Source organism: Cnephaeus nilssonii (assembly GCF_951640355.1).
Source record: "Cnephaeus nilssonii genome assembly, chromosome: 17".
NCBI lineage: Eukaryota > Metazoa > Chordata > Mammalia > Chiroptera > Vespertilionidae > Cnephaeus > Cnephaeus nilssonii.
In genome coordinates this window covers 50866873-50887240 of record NC_137088.1, presented here as the reverse complement: position 1 = coordinate 50887240, position 20368 = coordinate 50866873, and the positions used below count along the sequence as shown (strand labels likewise).

Genomic DNA, 20368 nt, shown 5'->3' with positions numbered 1-20368 from the left:
TTCCCAGGAATATAAGTAGTGAACTGGCAGCCATTACAAAGTAATGAACAAGTTGTATCACTGGTAATTTTTGAAATGACCAAGGATCTATTAACCAATTATAACTTCCCTTTTTATCTCTCCTAATTGTATATACTTAAATTCTGGTTTGTACAATATTAACAGTGCACACTAGCTTTCCTTTGGTGAGTAGCTGCAAGATTACGCTTTTCTATTGCTTCATTTCAACCTTTTCTTGTAGATTTACTTCAAGTAGGCAGCATATGATGGATATTGTTTTCCTTTTTAATCCAAGTTGATCATCTATCTTTTAATAGATGAGTATAATATACTTACTTTTATTATGATAACTTTGATGATTATGTCTATCACTTTTTTCTGGTTTTATTTTTTGCCATCTTTTCTCCTCTGCTTTTTTCTTGACTACTATTTTTTAGTGACGTTTTCTGAGTTTCCTTCATTTTCCTTTACTTGTTGGAAAGCTATAGAACACGTTTCTATTCTTACAGTGGACCCCCAGTTCCTAGCATCCAGCCACACTGACCCCTGCCTGCCCCTCTTCAAATACCCCAGGCCCCCTCCAGCCGCAGGGCCCCCACACTGCTGGGCCTAATGCCTTCCTTCCCACTTCATTCATTTTTTACAAACATCCAGTTACTTGCTGTTCCTGTCTTCCTTCTAAGTATGTCAGGGACCTGATATGATGCACCATTTCTTAGGTTTTCGTGCCAATTCTTAGATTATTTACAAAAGATTTTCTCTCCCATCTTCAGTAGCCAGCGTCTCAGTATAATTCTGGGCCACGTTACCTGACTTGGAATTCAGATTTTTCTCTGGCATAAGTAAAATATAATTTCGGATAGTTTCTCTTTAAAGCAAAATCATATCAATTGTAATAATTTTAGGGTAATTTCATGTCTTTGTATCCTTCACTTAACATAGATAAGAAATTATTCTGAAACGTCCCATATTTATATCTATTTCCTAAAAATATACGTGTAAATTAGAACTCTTTCCCTTTTATTTTCTTTTATTTATGGCTATGCCTTTAATGATGTGTTTAATCTCCACATTAAAAAAGAGTTCATATACAACGCAAAAACAAAACAACCCTACAACACATAACTCTAACAAAGTATATGTGGTCAGAGATTCCATAAGATGTTTAAAGATGCATTTTCTTTCCTTCTATTTTCAATATCTAAAATGTGCTTTTGAGGCCATTAGTTAATATGCATACACTTAAACCATTTTATTGAATAATAATTCCTTTAATTAAGTACAAATCTCTTGCATATTTCCAAAAGAGGTTTAGAGGAGCTCTTGGTAGAGTGAGTAAAACAAGGGTAAGGACAGCTGAGGGCAGCGAAGGGAAAGGAGATCGTCCCGCAGAGACCGGACTAACGGCGCTGCTGAGCGGGGCAGGGTCTCTGGCTGGGCACGTGATGGTATCTGCTGGATCTGGGATGCGACCGATAGCATGTGGGTAAGCGTTGTTTTAAACTAGACGTCAGAAATGCCGGTGCTGCACAGGGCCTGCCCGGACCTGCTGTGTGGTCTGAGCCCGGCTGATATTGAGTTCTCTTCTCTGGCAATTATTCACTAATGCATTTGGTCGCGTCTCAGGCCACTTCAAAAGCAGTCAGATGACTCTGTCACGGGCTAGGAAGAGGTGCTACATAATGGGAATTGTATGATCTGTAAAATGTTGAGTTAATGCCCGAGGCTGAAAATGCAGGAGCAATAACTTGCCCGTTGTCAGGGGCGATTTATCGCACAGGTCTTCTCAGTGGAAACACTGTCAAGGCTGAGTTCCCAGGTCCTCTCGTTTGCTCCAGAGCCTGAGGGCTGGGGCCAGCTCCCCGCATTCCCTAATTGTCTCAGGAAAGTTGCTTATAAAAGGACTCAAATGTAAGTGTATGTCTATTGTCTGACTCATTTTCCCCCACTGATGTTCACCATGGTTTCAGACAAGTGTTACCACAGAAGAACATTTGGTCCCAACATGTAATGAAAATCACTCTCAGCTAGTCACATTCAAGGAGACAGAAAGAGAACGGGGGAGAGGGATGAGGAGTTAGTGCTCAAGGGCAATAGCGTTTTACTTTGGGAAAATGAAGGTGTTCTAGAGGTGGACGGTGGTGATGGTCGCCCAACAATGTACTTAGTACCATTTAAAAATAAAGTGGTAAATTTTATTTATGCTTATGTGTATTTTACCACAAAATAAATAAATACCTGAAATAGAATAAAATAAAGTAATGAGATTAAAAAATATAGTCTCAGGAATTAAAGCAGTCACTTCAAGAACCACATGGCCTGTCTTAGGCGTGAACCTGGGCACATTCAGGTTCTCTTGCATGGACCTCTGAGAGAGAAAAGTGGTCCGCGTGAGCCAGCTCGCATGGCCCTTGCTACGTAACGTGTGCACAGAACATTCAAAGCGCACAGGCTTCCATATAAGGCGGGCGATTTTCACCTTCTTTGGAATTGCAACTAGTCCATGTGTCTTTCATGATTAATAGCCACTCTAGCCTGTTTATTATTCAAGGGTTTAACAGGAATCACAGGCTTGAAGAATAAACTGTGGCTACATTGGCCATTGATTCATGGAATGCCCAGGGCAGAGGTAATCCTGTGACTGGTTTATGGAGACGGGGCAGTGAAGCGGGAAAGAGCATGAGCTTTGCTATCAGACCTACACTTAAGTCCTGGCTCAGCCTCTTTCTCCCGAGCGGGGCAAATGCACTGTAACCTAGTCAGTCCTCATTTTTTCATCTATTCGAGTATCAGCAAATTCACCTACCTGTCAAAATTTGTTTGTAACCCCCAAAATCAATATGCACAGCACTCTCAAATACATTCCCAGATATGTATTGGGGGGTGGGGGGGTTGAACGGACCCGTGAGCTTGTTGCCAGCTGAGGGGAGCGAGGCAATGTTCTACTTTTGTTCCATCTCTCATACAATCATCAAATGTGCTTTTGTCACCTATGTGGTACCATGTTTTTTGCATTTGTGCTTTTTTTTGGGGGGGTGCTTTTAAAGTGGCCCCCAAACTTACTGCTGAAGTGCTGCCTTGTTTCCTAAGGCAAGAAGCCTGTGAGATGCCTTACGGAGAAAATGCATTAGCTAGTCTTCCGTCAGCATGCGTTGTAGTGCTGTTGACTGTGAATTCCGTGTTAACGAATCAACAATATATATTACGTAAAGTGTCCTTAAAAAGAAACACACATCAAACAGGGACATGGACTCATCCGTTGACAAAAATGTTGTGACCAGAGGCTGGTGGGAACCTGTTCCCACATGTCCGTTAGGAACAATGGCTCGGTAGTCACTAATTCAGTGTTCACCATGACTTTGCAGAGCATATCTACCCTGAGTGACAAGAACCAGCTGTACTTCCTGTTACAAAAGGTAACCTCTTGCTCACACATCTCTCCATTCTTTCCCTGCTGTGGTGAGAAGTAGGGCTGTTCACAAATGACTGGCTCCCTCTTCTTCCAGGCGTAGGGAGCAGGTGGGAGATTGGACATTCTCACCCCCATGCATATTAGACATGGCCATGTGACTTGCTTTAACCAGTGAAGTGTACACAGAAGTCACATGCATCACATTGAGATAACAGTGTTTCATTGCTAGTGTTCTACTCCAGCCTTACTTTTCTCTGCTGATATGGAAACAGCATTGTCGAGTTTCCATCACCTGACTCTCGGCCTACCCATATCAGAGATATAGTGTGAGTGAGAAATAAAACTGTGGTGTAGATAAGGGTTTAGTATACAGAATATATAAAGAACTGGTACAACTCGCCAAGAGAATAAAAGCCAACACGATTTTTAAATGGGCAAAAGACTTGAATAAACATTTCTCCAAAGAGGATATGCAAATGGCCAATGAGTACCTGAAAAGTTGCTCAACATCACTAGTCATTAGGGAAATACAAATCAAAACCACAATGAGATACCACTTCACGCCTACTAGGATGGTTATAATTTTTTTAAGTGGAAAATAACAAGTATTGGCAAGGATGTGAAGAAATTGGACCCCTCACACATGTACATTGTTGATGGGAATGTAAAGCACTGTTGCCACTGTGGGAAACAGTGTGGCTTGCTCCTCAAAAGGTTAAATACAGAATTACCTTATAACCCAGCAGTTCTGCTCCTAAGTATACACCCAAAAGAACTGAAAGCCAAGATTCAAACAGATACCTGTACACCAGTATTCATTGAAGCATTACAATAGTAAAGGCGGAAACAACCCAAGTGTCCACAAGCAGATGATGGGTAAGCAAAGTGTGGAATATTCATGCAGTGGAACATTATTCAGCCTTAAATGGAATGAAGTACTGACAGATGCTGCGGAATGAGCCTTGAAAACATTATGCTAAATGAAATAAGGTGACACAGAAGGAAAAACTTGTATGATTCCACTTAGATGAAATACTTAGACTAAGTTAATTTATAGGGACAGGAAGTAGATCAGAGATTCCCAGGGGCTGGGAGGAGTGGAAATGAGGAATTGCTGCTGAATAGTTAGAGAGTTTCTGTTTAGGGTGAAGGAAAAGGTTGCAAATAGAGAGTGGTGATGGTTGCACAACATTGTGAATGTAATGAATGCCACTGAATTGTACACTTTGAAATGATTAACGTGGCAAATCTTACATATGTTTTATCACAATAAGAAAAATTATTAGTTTTTCATAAAAAACAACAGTGCGGCTCAGTGGTAGAGTGTCGACCTATGTATGAACCAGCAGGTCAGATTTGATTCCAGTCAGGGCACCTGCCTAGGTTGCAGGCTGATCCCAAGTAAGGGGCGTGCAGGAGGCAGCCATCGAGGATTCTCTCTCATCATTGATGTTTCTGTCTCTCCTTCTTTCTTCCTCTCTGAAATCAATACAAACATATATATTTTTTTAAACCTATCTTGCCTTTAAAAAAACAAATTGTAGTGCAAAGCTGGTAGCATTTTGGTGGTGTTTGTTTCTGTGGCATCCTACCGAAACCTTCCTTCCTATCTGTTTCTCTGGAATGGCATAATATAGGACATTCAGAGCTTTATGGCCATATCTAACATTGAACCTGCAGACCAAGCTATTACCTGCACTGATCTTTTGGCTTCTCAGAACAGGAAGACTAAATTCTTGCAATTGTATCCTTAATACATTTGCAACTTAATGGACAGGCAGTGTAACCTAGGCTGAAAGTGGCCAGAGTGGTCAGAAATCCTTCCTTCAGAACATATAAGTGAGCTCCTTTGTTTCCATACTTTTCCGTGGATTCTCACCTTCAGTTATTTTATTTTTTTGTTATATTTTAAAATATATTTTATTGATTTTTTACAGAGAGGAAGGGAGAGGGATAGAGAGTTAGAAACATAGACCAGTTGCCTCTTGCACACTCCCCACTGGGGATGTGCCCGCAACCAAGGTACATGCCCTTGACCAGAATCGGACCTGGGACCCTTGAATCTGCGGGCTGACACTCTATCCACTGAGCAAAACCGGCCAGGGCTCACCTTCAGTTATTTTCATGTGAAAAAATGAAACTGCCTTAAATGAACTGGTCCTGAACAAAGATTGCCTATATTTTAAAATGGCCTGTGATCAGCAAGCTCTATTTAATAAAAGAATTCTTCTTGGGATCATAGCATATCTGTCAATATGCATCATGTTGGACAGTGAAAACGTTGAATTTGTCCTAGGATTTCTTCTGTTGCTGCTTTCTAAACTTTCTTCAGAATGGGTTTACATGACATTGTGGGTCTGTACTCACTAATAATAGAGGGGGAAATGGACTACTTATGCTGTATATGAAGTATAGAATCAAAAACAATGATTTAACACACAGGAAAGATACCGTATGGGAAATTCATAAGGAGTTCACCTAGGTAAGAGATAATCCAAAACTCAGGTATTTATTAGAGACACATGATGCTAGGTGTTCATCCAATACTGGTGTCTCCTCCTTTCTTACAGACAAAATCTGATTTTATTCTGGGCAGCAATATGCTCAACTAAGGATTATATTTTCCAGCTTTTATTGGAGCTAGGTCTAGCCAAGGTCTTAATAAATAGAAGTTGGATAGTACTTGCAGGAAATTTCTTTAACTGTTATTGATCCAACTGGGAGGTAGTTCTTTTGCCCCTTGCCCTACCCATCTTCTTGCCTGGAACATGAACATGATGGCTGGAGCTCCAGCAGCCATCTTGTGATTTTTGAACATAGATGCCACGAACACTTAGGATAGTGGTACAGAGTGACGGAAAGAGCTCAGATACTTGATGATTTTTACAATATGCTCCATCAACTCTAGACCACTCTACTTAGATTATTATTACTAGCAGCCCAATGCAATTCTAATCTCCATTGTTGTTACTTTCAGTAATAATACCGATATGACAATTACTAGGATATACAGCTTTGCAGTTAACAGTGTGTTTTCATTCTGTCATCACCTTTGACCTTCACAATCCTGTGAGATGGGTGCAGTTATTCTAATCGTAGAAATGATGACACTGATGGCCAGAGAAGTTAGGTAACTTGGCTACTTGTCATAGTCAAGATTCAAACACTAAACATCAAATGCAGCTTCTTTTTCCTACATTGTAGGCAAATGTTAACATAATTGATGTTTGAGTAAATATTTCAGAAATGGGGGATTTTTTCCAATTTTTTAAATAAGGAACCACTGATCACATGCTAGCTTAAAAAAGGTTTTACTTATTTAGGTTTGAGGTGGGTGGGGTTGTTGTTGTTTTTCTTCTTCATCGACACCTACAGTATGTTCAGCTCACATCCTTTTTGACTTTAGAAGACAAATCAGCCAATACATGCATGCTTTTAAATGTGTGTTTTTTTTTCAGTCTGTTTTATACCTAGGGACTTAAAAGGAAACAAGAAGGGAAGAAAGGAAGAGATATATAAATAAAGGGCAGCCCTGGCTGGGGTTTCTCAGTGGTTAGAGCATTGGCCTGAGCACCAAAGGGTCTCAAGTTTGATTCCCGGTCAAGGGCGGGTACCTGGGTTGCACGTTTGACCCCGGTCAGGGCGAGTACGAGAGGTAACCAATCGATGTGTGTGTCTCTCACATCGATGTTTGTCTTTCTCTTCTGTGTCTCTCTTCCCCTCCTTTTCTCCTTCCCACTTTCTCTGAAAAAGCAATGGAAAAAATATCCTTGGGTGAGGATTAATGCCCCCACACAAAAAAAAAATTTAAAGAAAAGGCAAAATTCTGAGGAGAAAGAGGGCAGGGATATGGAAAAGACTAGGAGACAGAAAACGGTAAATATTTTGAAGTACATGTCAGCTGAGGTAGATAACTTGGCTTCCTTACAAGAAGTTCTATTTGCAAGAACCATCTGAGGCAGAGTAGACAACAGGTAGTTGTCATCATACCCTTTGCCAACAATCTTCAGGTGTTTACAGCTCTTCTATTCTTTCCTTGTTACCGGTTTAAAGAGACTTTGCCAAAGAAACTGACTATGTAAGTTTCTGCCAGTGATGTGCTGGAACTGGCTCAGACAGTATCACAAGATACACTTGGTCAGTTTTTAGGAATTTTGTCAGCCAGTTGTTAAATGCAGCCATTTTTAAAACTTAATTATATAACTTATAATTAAATTATATTAAAAACAAAGGTAATACATAATCAAAACTCACCTCTTTATAGTTCCTTTCCCATATTTCACTATTATCTATGCTCTTGAGGTCATGTCATCTGTTCGATCCCTATGGTGGAACCACTATGTAGTGCCATGCTACTGTGCATCTCTTCCCAACCCCACATCCAGTGACGTCATATTGGTAGCTTGAAATCAGCCATGATAGGAATATTTACACCACTGAAATTGGCAAATGCTACAGATTTAGGAATTTAATCTATTGTTTCTTGAACCTTGTAGTATTTTTGTCTGCCTCTAGTGGCTTTTGCATTAACTTTGCATTATAGTCATTTGCCTACTTGTCTTATACACTCTACTGAAATATAACCCCCTTCAACCAGGGGTAGTTTCTTATTCATATATGGGTCCTTTCCCCATAAGCACTCAACAGTTCCTTGCATATAGTAGACTGCTTTAGTCTGCTCTGGCTGCGGTAATAAAATAGCATAGACTGGATGGCTTAAACAACAGACATTTCTTTCCTCACAGTCCTGGAGGCTGGAAGTCCAAGATCTAGACGCCAGCAGGGTTGGTTTCTGGTGAGGACTCTCTTCTTGGCTTGCAGACAGCCACCTTCTTACTGTGTCTTCACTGTGCATGTGCACTTCTGGTGTCTCTTCCTCTTATTGCAAGGAGTTTAGTCCTTTCCAATTATAACCCCACCCTTACCATCTCATTTAACTTTAATTACTTTCTAGAAGTCTCTGTCTCCAAATACAATGACATTGGGGATTAGTGCTTTAACATGAATTTTCAGTGGAGGACGACACAATTCAGTCCATGACATAGGCCAGTGGTCAGCAAACCACAGCTCGCGAGCCACATGCGGCTCTTTGGCCCCTTGAGTGTTCTAACGCCACTTCTTCAAAATAGACTCGCCCAGGCCGAAAACCGTCTTCTGCGCATGGGCCACAAAGTTTCAATCGCACTGTACGTGCGCGCCCAAACGTGGTATTTTGTGCAAGAGCCACACTCAAGGGGTCAAAGAGCCGCATGTGGCTCATGAGCCGCGGTTTGCCGACCACTGACATAGGCATTTATGATTATGCATTAGAATGTTTGAAAGCAAAGAAATACAGAGCCTTTACTGTGTGCCTGCCTGTCCCTGTACTAGTTACACGATACCATCTGAGCCTTAGCATTGCTTCAAGGTAAATACAGGGGTTGGCAAAAGTAGGCGTACAGTTGTTCATATGGAAAAAGACATGCAAGTTATGATTATATTATTGTACAAGAATAAACTGTTTTGCATACTCACAACTGTAAACCTACTTTTGCCCACCCCTGTATTATTGTCCCCATTTACAGATGGAGATATTGACTCTATAAGAGATAAAGTAACTTGCCCAACTATGGACAGATGGTAAGTGTTCCATTCAGTATTCAGCCCCAAACAGTGTGACTCCAGGCTCCAAACATTAACCAATGTAGGAAATTGCCATCCTGCTTTTTTCATACGTATATGTGTATATTTTGTCTAATGACAATATTGAAACTGTTACCAAAAAGAATAAGCAACTATTGGGAATTTTTAGCAGGACATATATGCGAATGTGCAGACATTCTGCAAAGAATGTTTTGGTAAAATTGGAATGGGGAGTCTTTATGTAATTGTAGCTTAAAAGAAAAATACTTAAACTCCACTATCTTCCATTTCTTGGGCCTTTTCTATAAGCCAGTATAAAATAAATAGCTTCTAACTAAACTTTGAGCTTTAATATTCTAAATGAAAATTTTAAAAACAAAGGTTTGGAGAGAGTCAGCATGTGAGAAAGAGAGCAGGTATAAGGAACAGGAGAGAGAGAGAGAGAGAGAGAGAGAGAGAGAGAGAGAGAGAAACATCAATGGAAGAGACTCAACATCGATCAGCTGCCTCCTGCATGCCCCCTACTGGGGCCTGAGCCCGCAACCTGGCATGTGCCCTAACCAGATATTGAACTGGTGACCTCTTGGTGCTTGGGTTGACACTCAACCACTGAGCCACACTGGCAGGACCAAATGAGTGTTGTTTTTGTCCCTTCCTCTTAAACTATATTGTCAGTTATTCAGTCCATTCATCCTTCTCTTAGAATCTTCTTCATCCACCCCACACCAGTAATCTTTGGTGAAAAAGCAAGTGCTTTGATGGACTGAAAGGGACATTCCATGAGTTTTACTTCATTTCCTCCTGACACCTCACCTGTGTATTCTCTTGCTTCATGTCCCTGTCCAAATCCTTTTTTAAACCAGGAAGTTGGAAAGATGATATTTGAATACAGCATGCATTCATTCAACAGGCATTTGTTGAGCACCTACAACATGCGAGACCCACTTCTGGGAGTATGTGATGAACAAAGTCCCAGGCATTCACATTCTAGAAAGAAGAAAGAGACAAAGAACAAGTAGATTATGCATCAGCAACTGGTTAAGTTCTTCGAAGAAAAGCAGGTTAAGGGTTTATCAGCACTGTTGACATTTTGGTCCAGATCACTCTTTACTGTGGGAGCTGTACTATGCATTGTAGGAGGTTTAACAGCATCCTTGGTCTTGACTTACTATATGCCAATAACACACACACACACACACACACACACACACACACACACACACAGTTGTGACAACCAAAAAATGTCTTCATACATTTTCAAATATCCCTTGGGGGTCAACAATAGCCCCTGGTTGAGAAGCACAGGTCTGTAGAGTAAGAGATGGGTGTAATTTGTTAGTTAGGGAAGACCTCTCTGATAAGGTGGCCTTTGAGCAAAGATTCGACACAGTGACCGTGGGCATCATGTAAATATCTGGGAAGGCTGTTCCCAGCACAGGGAATGCTAGTGCAAAGGCTCTGATGGGAGAGGACAGTAGGGAGCCCATTGTCAGCAGCACTGGACCAGAGGATGATAGAAGGTGATATGGGCAGCCAGGTCTTCAGGGAGCAAGATCATGGGAAGGACTTTGGCTTTGAATCAGAGGAGGATGGGAAGTCATCAAGGGTTTTGAGAATAGCGACATGACTTGGGTTATAGTCAAATAGGGTTGTTCTTGTTCTTGCTGCTGAATATAGAATCAACTATGGGACACAAAGGTGAAAGCCAACACCCAGAGCAGCCATGGCAACAATCCCGCGAGCACTTAGTCATAGGTAGATGGGCTGTGAAGTGGCGGGGCAGGGACTGGAATCTGGATATAGTTTGAACCCATATCTAACACAGTTTGCTGTTGAATTAGTCGTCGGATGCAAGCTAAAAGGTATGTGCATGGGGGTGGGGAGTGTTTGAAACACTCCTCTTTGAAAATAACCCCAAACGAGCTTTTCTTTCTGATTCTTTCTCCTAATCCTATGGGAGTTTAAGCATGATGGAGACATTGTTGAGGCACTAGATTTTAGACTGTTATATCCTAAATTACTTCCTGAGCAAACCCATTAAAATTGTAATGTGGGTCTCCTGGAGAAACAGAAAGGAGCCAACCTTGGTAGGATTTTACCGCTAAGATGCCACTTAGTAGCACTTTTCTCCTATTGCTCGGGGAATGGAAGTCTGGCAAGTAGGGGCAAAGTGAGCAAACGAGCCCCCCAAAGCAGCCCATCACCACGGCTCATCGCTGCAGTGCTGCCTGATTGTTCTCCAGGTCCCCGTTTGGGAACTAATAGGCACATTTCATAAAAACCACCACGTGCTGCAAATTCAGGCAGTATCTCTCCTTTCTCTGCAGCACCTGCCTTCTGAGACCTCAGGCGAATTCTAGATATTGCTTCCCCTAATTGAAGTAGATTAACCGAGGTTCCAAACTTCTCCAAGTGCAGGAGAGGGAGACTGTGAAATAAAGGCCCATCTTCCAGTTGGTGTCTGGGTTAAGATGGGCTTTTTTGAAACCTTCCGAATGTGCTAGCCTGCACTGGAGATGACACTCCAGGAGTTCTACCTTTGACCCTGGGCAGTCGTGTTTGCTGTCCCCTCCAAGCAGTGTTTCTCCTAGTGTGGCGTGAGGTGTTATTGAGAATGCAGAATTCTGGCCCTAGCTGGTTTGGCTCAGTGGATAGAGCGTCAGCCTGCGAACCAAAGGGTCCCTGGTTCACTTCTGGTCAAGGGCACATGCTCCGGTTGCGGGCTCGATCCCCAGTAGGGGGTGTGCAGGAGGCAGCCAATCAATGACTCTCTCTCATCATTGATGTTTCTAACTCACTCTCCCTCTCCCATCCTCTCTAAAATCAATAAAAATATATTTTAAAAAAATAATGCAGAATTCTGGGCTCCTTTTCAGACCCAGAAGGATGAAAATGAGAATAATGTTCAATAAGGTCCTCACATGATGCTGGAGTTTGCTAGCGTTTGAGAGCCATTGATGTATCATTTAGGAATTGCATTCATTTCCTAGCAATCGAGGTTGTAAATAAAGAAATAGTTTATTTCTCTCATTTGGTAAAAGACGTTTCAGAGATAAGCAATCCAGGGCTGGTATGGTGGATCCATGGTGTAATAAAAAACTTCCCTTCTTAAGGTTACTTAATGGTACAGGGTGGCTGCTAGAGCTCCAGCCATTGTATATACATTCCAGACAGGAAGCAGGAAGAAGGGGGAATGGGCAAAAAGGGGCCTTTGCCAACTGTTTGGCACCCTTTAAAAGAGCCATCTCAGAAGTCACATCCTTACATATTATTGGCTAGAATTGATTCCCATGGTCACTCATAGCTACTAGCGAGGTGCAGAAATACTGTTCTTAGCTGGGCATATTGATGGTCAGAGTAAAATGATGGCATTCTTATTAAGGCAGAGAGGAAAATGGATGGGGGGCAGCCATACCTATCACGACTCCCTTACACCATCATGCCGTGGTGTAGTGGGAAGACTGTTTAAGTTGGAGTGCATCACTTTTTACTCACTGTGAGTTCATTTTGGACCATGTGTTGGTCATTTTATGGAGAACAGCAAAGGAAAATGTTCATCATTTCTACAGTCAGTCAGACAAATGCCCTGGGAGTCTACTATCTGTGTCTTTCTTCTTGATAAGGAAGGCTAAGAATCCTCAATAAACAGAGGGAGAGGAGGAGGAAGCCAAGGCCAAAGGTGGTTCTACCACTTCTTAGCTCTGTGCTGCTCAATCTGGTGAGTATACCATACCAACCTTCAGGATGGGGGTGGGTTCACAAGGTATGTGTGTAGAAACACTCCGGGCATAAGAACATTCAATAAATAAATACATTCATGGATCCCTTCTTCAAAGACGATGAGGGATAGTTGAATCTGAGATCAACCAAGGAAGTTTAACTTCTTTGTTGTGTTCCATCTTCAAGAAACCAGGGATGCTTTTGATATGGAAAGTGTCCCACCTGTGAGCCCTTTCCCTCAGGAGTTTTCATTCTTGCCAGAGCTGCTGGAATCCCCTGGCTAAAATATATGTGCAGGTTTGGAAGGAGACACCCACAAAATTGAGTGGGATTGGACACATGCTTTCCCCTCCTCTGGGCTTCCTGGGTCTCTTGGGGCAAACAGGAATCCCACCACCTGCCTGGCAGCCTCCTGGGGTTGATGTGGAGGGAGACCCTAGGGCAGTGGTCGGCAAACTCATTAGTCAACAGAGCCAAATAGCAACAGTACAACGATTGAAATTTCTTTTGAGAGCCAAATTTTTTAAACTTAAACTTCTTCTAACGCCACTTCTTCAAAATAGACTCGCCCAGGCCGTGGTATTTTGTGGAAGAGCCACACTCAAGGGACCAAAGAGCCGCATGTGGCTCGCGAGCCACAGTTTGCCAACCACGGCCCTAGGTTAACTCTAAACCTCAAATCCTGGTCCTGAACCACGGCAGGGGCATTACCTAAGAGCGGTTAGAAATGCAAATGATCAGTCCCGCCCCAGGCTTACTGAAATAGCAATGTGTCTTTCAACAAAGCTTTCCGGGGGTTCTGGTGCAAGCCAAAGTTTGAGACCCATCACCTTAAATAAAGCACTGTGCCCACTTTTTAAAATTAGCACACTTTTCTCTCCAGCGAGGAGCCCCTGACTCCCTCCCTTCTGTCTGTGCCCAGGCAGAAATGCTGTCAAAAGTGCAAACAAGCCCGGGTCTGGAACTGGGCGAGGCCTGGCTCTGCGGTCGTTGTTTGCACACTAAGTTCTGACAGTCCGCCAGACAGACTGAAGGTACTGCCAAACCTTCCTGTTGGGAGTAACACCTTAAATGAAGGCCTTCAGCTACTTGGTTTTAATAATCCAGTTTATTGTATTCAAAATGCTTTTGTGGGGCGGGGCGGTAGTGGCGGGGGTTGGGTGTACCTAGTACAGCTTCACCCAGGGCAGAATCACGAGGCACCTCTACCTGGGAATGTTTAAAGGGACCAAAGTTTCTAGAACATTCAATAGACCTGCTTTTGGAGAAATATGCTCTATACATCAGTACACACAAGAGGAAAAATAGAGATCAACATACCAGGTAATAGCTTGGTATGATCATCACTGACAAAATTCTGTTGGCTTTGCTCACTTATTTGTAAAAATTAACAAGTGAAACATGTTGGGGCTAAATTGAGCAATCTGCAGGGTTTCCAGGGGTGGTGTCCAATTTAATTTTTGGAGCCCCAGAAAGTATACTGAGTCTTTCCTCTGGTGTGTGTTTTGGGGTATATAGTCCTGTTTTGTCTTTCTCTGACTGATTTATTTCACTTAGTGCAATGCCCTCTAGGTCAATCATGTTGTCACAAATGATAAGATTTTGATGGCAGAGGGTAACGCATGCAGCATTTCTGTGTTCTGCCAGACAGATTGGGAATTCAAGAGAGTGGATTCTCCCTCACTCCCATCCATCTTCTAATCCTCCATGCTCAATAAAGAGCTTGGAAAGTCAGATCAATACCAGGTGGAGACACAGAAGCCAACATGAGAGGGTGACTTTTCCTCCTGGACTGGACCAGGCTTGCAGGAGGCTCCATCAACTCATTGTCCTTCCTCAGAGCAAGTCAGATCACCTACAACAGGACACAGGGTGTTTTGGTAGATTATTAATTAATATTAGTTGATCTGTTTTAATAAAGGGGCATCCCACTAATTAGGTCAGTTTTAAAAGCATCCACCAAATTATTGTGAGAAAATATTTTAGCACATTCCACATATGAGGCATTATTGGAATTCTGGTAGAACGGACACTTTTCAGTGGTGGTAATCCGTTGGCTTGAATTATAAAAGACAACACAAGATGTCTGGCCAGGAAAAGTGGGGCTATGTTCCCTCTGTTGATTTAAGAATTCAGTCTTATATATGCACCCCTATGTTCACTGCAGCATAACTTACCATAGCCAAGATAGGGAAGCAAGAACTCATCAGTACACGAGGGGATAAAAAAGTGGTGATACATATGTACAGTGGAATATTACTCAGCCATAAATAAGAACAAAATCTTATCATTTGTGACATGATTGACCTAGAGGGCATTGCACTAAGTGAAATAAATCAGTCAGAGAAAGACAAACATCGTATGATTTCACTTATATGTGGAATCTAAAGAATAAAATAAATGAACAAACAAAGGAGAAACAGACTCATAGATATAAAGAACAGACTGATGGTTGACAGAGAGCAGGGGGAGGGGGGTGGGTGAAAAAGGTGAAGGAATTAAGAAGTATAAATTGGTAGTCACACAATAGTCACAGAGATGTAGATTACAGCATAGGGAATATAGTCAATAATATTGTAATAACTGTGTATGATGCCAGGTGGATACTGGAAATACCAGGGGAACACTTTTTAAAGTATATGATTGTCTAATCTCTATGCTGTACACCTGAAACGAATAATATTGAATGTAAACTGTAATTAAGAAAAGAATTCCAAGTCTTGAGGATGGCACACAGCATACCAAGATATTTATTTATCTCCCAAGAACCCCTGGCGTTCTCTGTCACTGCATGTTGGGGACTCCTTTGCCCTCCAGGGTCAGGTGTGTGGGACTGCTTTCCAGGTGTGGACCTTGCCCAAGATGGGCAGTCAGGGTCTTTTTCTGGGGGATTTGGGTTTGAGCAAAGCTAGTCAGTCTAGGAACCGAGGTTGTATAAACTCAAGCTTTATGGGGAACCTTAAGCTTTGAGAAGATAAGAAGCAAATATGCAGCGAGAGACGAATAGAGGACCCTGGGCTTAGAGAGATGAGAATCCCTGACCGATCACCCTCCAGCGGCAGGTTCCATTTCCTCGTGAGGCCCGAGGGTACTGCTGGGTTTCTGGAGAAAGCATCACACCTTTACAATAATTTTCCATTTTACCTCTGAAATCAAACTAGCTTAAGTAGCATTTTATTCCTTGCAACCTTCTTGCTTAGCCTGAGATGCGTGGGGAGGGGCGGGGTTTGGTCTAACTCTACGAGCTGACAGTGTTGCCCTACATTTTAAAATGGAAGGAAGTCCAGGAAGCCTCTGGATTGTTCCATGTGGAGTATGCCAGGCTAGCTAACATACTAATTGCTGTACATTCATGTCACGTGTTGTTATTAGGGGGCAAATGCTCTGCCTCCACTCTCACTGCATTGCCCCGCTCTTCCAATGAGGCTGCTGTGTGGTGAGTGTAACTTGCTGAGGACACAGGCATGGAGCATGGTCGGGCCGGGCTGGGGTGGGGTCTCCCTGGCCATGACACAGACGGTGCAGGGAAGACTCCAACCTGGGCCAGCTGTGGACAGTCTCAGAGAGGGCCTGGCTCAGGCTCTAGATCAGAAGGGTTCCCAGGGATGACTTTGTTCTGGGCAGTGAAGAGGGGGCTGTGTGAATAATGAGGGAGGGTGGGTATAGCTCAAAGTAGTTCACTAGCAAGCACCCACAAGGATTCACTCCATGTTCGCATTTATCCCCACCGTTCCGTAGCGATCATGGGTGTTGTGAGAACTGCAAAGTGAGGCCTTTCCACAAGCAGTTGTTTGGCTTGGGAGGCAAAGCCCTTCTCCAAGACACGGAGCCGGGTCTGCTTTTTATACCTGGCGCTCACCTGAGGAGCCATAGGGTGCCGCTCTCTGAGGGGCTCAGCACCAGCGACTAATTCCAAACGAACTCATCATCTGGCCTCTCGTTTCTTCTCTGGAGAGTGCCGTAACCTGTGGGCGCACAGAACCTGGAGCGGTCCTCCCGCTCCCAGGACGTGGCTCCCCGCCAGGTGCCTGCAGGGAGCCTTGCAGAGGCCCGGCCTCCCCAAGCCAGCTGGTCTAGGACAAGAAGTCTGTGTATGGTTGCCTTTGGGATTTGACTAGGAGGATGATATGCACAGGGTGGTGAATGGTTGCGATTATTTGTTAGGAAAATAAAGATGGCTTTCACATTTTTTAAGGCCTTGTCATTGCAAAGCCTTTCCTCCCCTCTCTTCTTCTGCTTACGACTTCCTTTCTGGAGATGAGAGTAGACAGAGGTGTCGTAACTCTTCGTCCCAGCATTCCCAAAACGGTGTGCATATCCAAGACTCCCTAAACTCGGGAGTTCGACCAAGTTTGTGGACTCTGACGAACATGCTGAATTTAGAGCCCCGAGTCTTCTTTCTTCTCTGTTACTGAATGAATGCCTTGTTTCTCAAGAGCTGGTCATGATGCTGCTGAGAGATAGCTGGCAAGTATTTTCCATGATGTCATCTGAGCTTGCGTGGTTTTTTGTTTGTTTGTTTGTGTCTCTCCTATATAATAGCATACCTCCAGTTTGGGGTCAGTTTGTCCTTCCCTAGTTTTGCATGCAGCTGGATGGTAGAATGTTTTCTTTTCTCAGACAAAAATAGGTGCTTGGTGCTTCCCAAAGTCATCGTTAGGGTTAACCTAGCTTAGAAAGTGCACGAATCTGCCCTGTCATAAGCAGGAGTATTCTAGGATGTACAGAAATACTCTCAGTACTGACGATTTTTCACTACACGCTCTGTATCCCGGATTCAGGGACTCTCTGACAGATGGGAGCCGCTGCCTGTCCTCACAGAGGGCTCAGGACCTGGAGGGCTTTGCGTGTAGGAGGAGGCTGAGGGCTGTGAGTGCCAAAAACGGGCTCTGACTCCGGCGCTGCCAGGGCAGGCACTGACAGATCCCGCTGGCTCCGGAGGCGTGTGACATGCTGGAGACGAGCAGGGAAAATGGTAAAGTCGGCTCCGGGAGCCCGAGAAAGCCCTACCCTCCGGGTTCGCCGGCATGGGAGCCGATTTCTCTTCTTCCAGGAGAGTTCGCTGGCTTCTGTTTGTCCCTTGTGGAGAGAGGGAAAGCCCCCAAGAGATGGGGGATCTGCTGGCCTCTTTCCTGAAGAATGAGTTTCTGTGCTCGCAGTGAGAAACGCATGCCGCGGTGCTCCACGCCGGGTGGGTCAGCCAGCGGGAAGTAGCCCGGGTCCTGCTGTGGGAATCATCTCCGACGGTGGCACCGGCCGCTCACCTGTGCGCTTTTCCCCCTCAGGTTCACCAGTACTACAGCTGTCTCCCCGAAGAGAAGGTTCCTTATGTCAACAGTCCTGGGGAGAAGCTGCGAATCAAGCAGCTATTGCACCAGCTGCCGCCGCATGACAATGAGGTAAGGGGCTGGGGGGGTGGGGGGGCCTTAGGAAGCCTTTCCTTAGAACCTTCCCTGAGCACTGACCTGTCCACAGTTGGAATGCTGCGGTCAAGATCTCCAAAGAAACATATTCCGGCAGTCCAGTGTAGGTGTTAGCTTCCTTACTTAGAGCCAAACGCAGCTGTCAGACACCTTCTGGAGAGCATCACCAAAAAGCAAAATCTCACCATGGGCCGGATCCGCCTGGCACTGCCAGCGCCCTGGGGTTAACCAGGGAGCACGAAAATTGGAAGGTAGAGTCCAGGCTTTCTTAGTTGAAGAAGAACGTACGAGGCTGGTTTCCTGAGCACCTGGGCCGGTTGATTCCCTGGGCAGCTCAGACCCTGCGAAGACTTCGTGACTCTCTTGAATTTTCAGCGTCATCTCACGTTAAATGCGTGCGCACATTTCCCACGCTCCACGGCAGCAGACGTTGTGTTCAGATGTGCAGCTCTGAAAATGTGTGTTTTTGTCGTTTAAAGTCCAACTTGCCGAGGTCACCCTTTGCACCCTTGAAAGTCTGGCTTGCAGGCTGTCCTTTTCTCTGAGCCCACACCCACAGCGCCGTGAGCAGGCATTTATCTTTGGAGATAAATTGATCATAAAGGGACATTTGTAAATATGCTTTTACAAGCTCATCATGCTTGAAGGGTTTAGATTTGTAAACTAACAACTAATTTTTAAGTATCTGGTTTGTAAAAATTGTCCACATAGAATTGAATTGCCCACTGAACTTGATTACATTTTAAACAGAAACATAATTCTCGATTGAAAAGAGAGATAACCCCTTGGTGAGACACCAGCTTCCTATCCACAGCCCCCCTCCCCCACACACACACACCCTACCCCCCCCCCCCCCCCCCCCCGCCCCGCGCGAGCTGGATCCCAGGGAAATGACTGTGCTTTTTAGTCCTTACCTCCCCACATTTGAAAGAAAAAGGATAAATCAGGAGCCACGAAAGTACATTTGAATAAGTGGAGCAAAAGCTTAAACACTGAGGCCACTCCTAGAAAGAGGGAGGCGATTCCCTTTCCTATTGTTTATTTCAGGCTTCATTTAAAAATATGTATAAATAATGCTTTCTCTTTAAAGCTGAGAGCAAACCTTGTAACCTGATGCCCAGTTAACTAATTTGGAAGTGAAAATGCGGGTTTTTACAAGCAGGAGGGGTGTGCCTTTCTTTAAAAGCTTGTCCATAAAGTGTCAGGGGTGTAACCATGTAGTCTGGGCCGCTGGGGGCCCTGGGGGGTTCTCTCCGGGGAGAAACATCCACAAGAAGACGGTTTCTTTTTCTGTTAACTTTTTACGTAACAGAGGGACCTGATCCGCTCTGTTCTGCTTTTAATGATTTCTTCTGTTCAAGGTTAACTATGGTTTCATGAAAAGAGACCTTTCAAATGCCTCCTTCCTGCTGGTGAGAATTCCTTCCATGTGGCCCAGGAGGCGGTTTCACCCATTTAGACTTGGCCCTGTGGAGAACAAAGGGTGATCCGAAAGTGAATATTTGATCATTCTTTTTTTCACCCAGAGAAGACAATTTTGATATCTGCAGCCGCCCTGGTTTTCAAATTAGGATGCACCAGTCTAGTTCAAGGGCCCCCTGTAGCCATCTGGCTGACAGTCATCGGAGCATTTCAGTTAACGTTCTGATGCTCAGATTATTCTAAAGGCAGGCAGGCGCTGGGGTTAGGGCAATGTTTGCCCAAGTGTGGTGGACACGGGACTTTAGGTGGGACACGGGCAAGGCGGTATGTAAAGCTGAACCATGTAATGAGAGAGCACTTCCTTGTAAGTTGTATGTCATTCCTCGTGAATAATGAAGGGAGACCTTTCAGGCGGGCCGGCAGCTGTAGCGCTTCTGCACATCCCCCTGGTGTCTGCTGGAAGCTGCAGCGTTAAGAATCTGCATTGCCGGACCTCCCACGGGCCAAAGCATCCAGGTAGAATCTAGCCATGTGGTTTCGTCCTCACTCTATTTAGTTTATGGTCTCCCTCTGATTTTTACAGGTAATACAGATTTGCCATGGATAATCATAATATACTTTCTCTTTAAGTAAATCTCTTCAAGTTTTGAAAAGTGAGTCAGTGTTAAAACAGTATTAAGTGTTATCGGTAGAAGTGGGGTATCCCTTTCCTCACTGGGTGCTGGGGGTGGTGTCCTGACAACATCTCGAGAAAAAGAATTTTCTGAGA

At 43.9% G+C, this 20368-nt stretch overlaps 1 protein-coding gene across 6 annotated transcripts in view; it reads left to right on the top strand.

The window, feature by feature from the left end:
* The window catches only part of PRICKLE2 (prickle planar cell polarity protein 2), a 321728-nt gene that overhangs the window by 249559 nt on the left and 51801 nt on the right, over window positions 1-20368 (top strand). For all 6 annotated transcript variants that reach the window (XM_079794944.1, XM_079794949.1, XM_079794946.1 and 3 more), the window contains one exon: window positions 18040-18153. In XM_079794944.1, the coding sequence (XP_079651070.1) occupies window positions 18040-18153 (114 nt within the window). The remainder of the gene's footprint in view (window positions 1-18039; window positions 18154-20368) is intronic.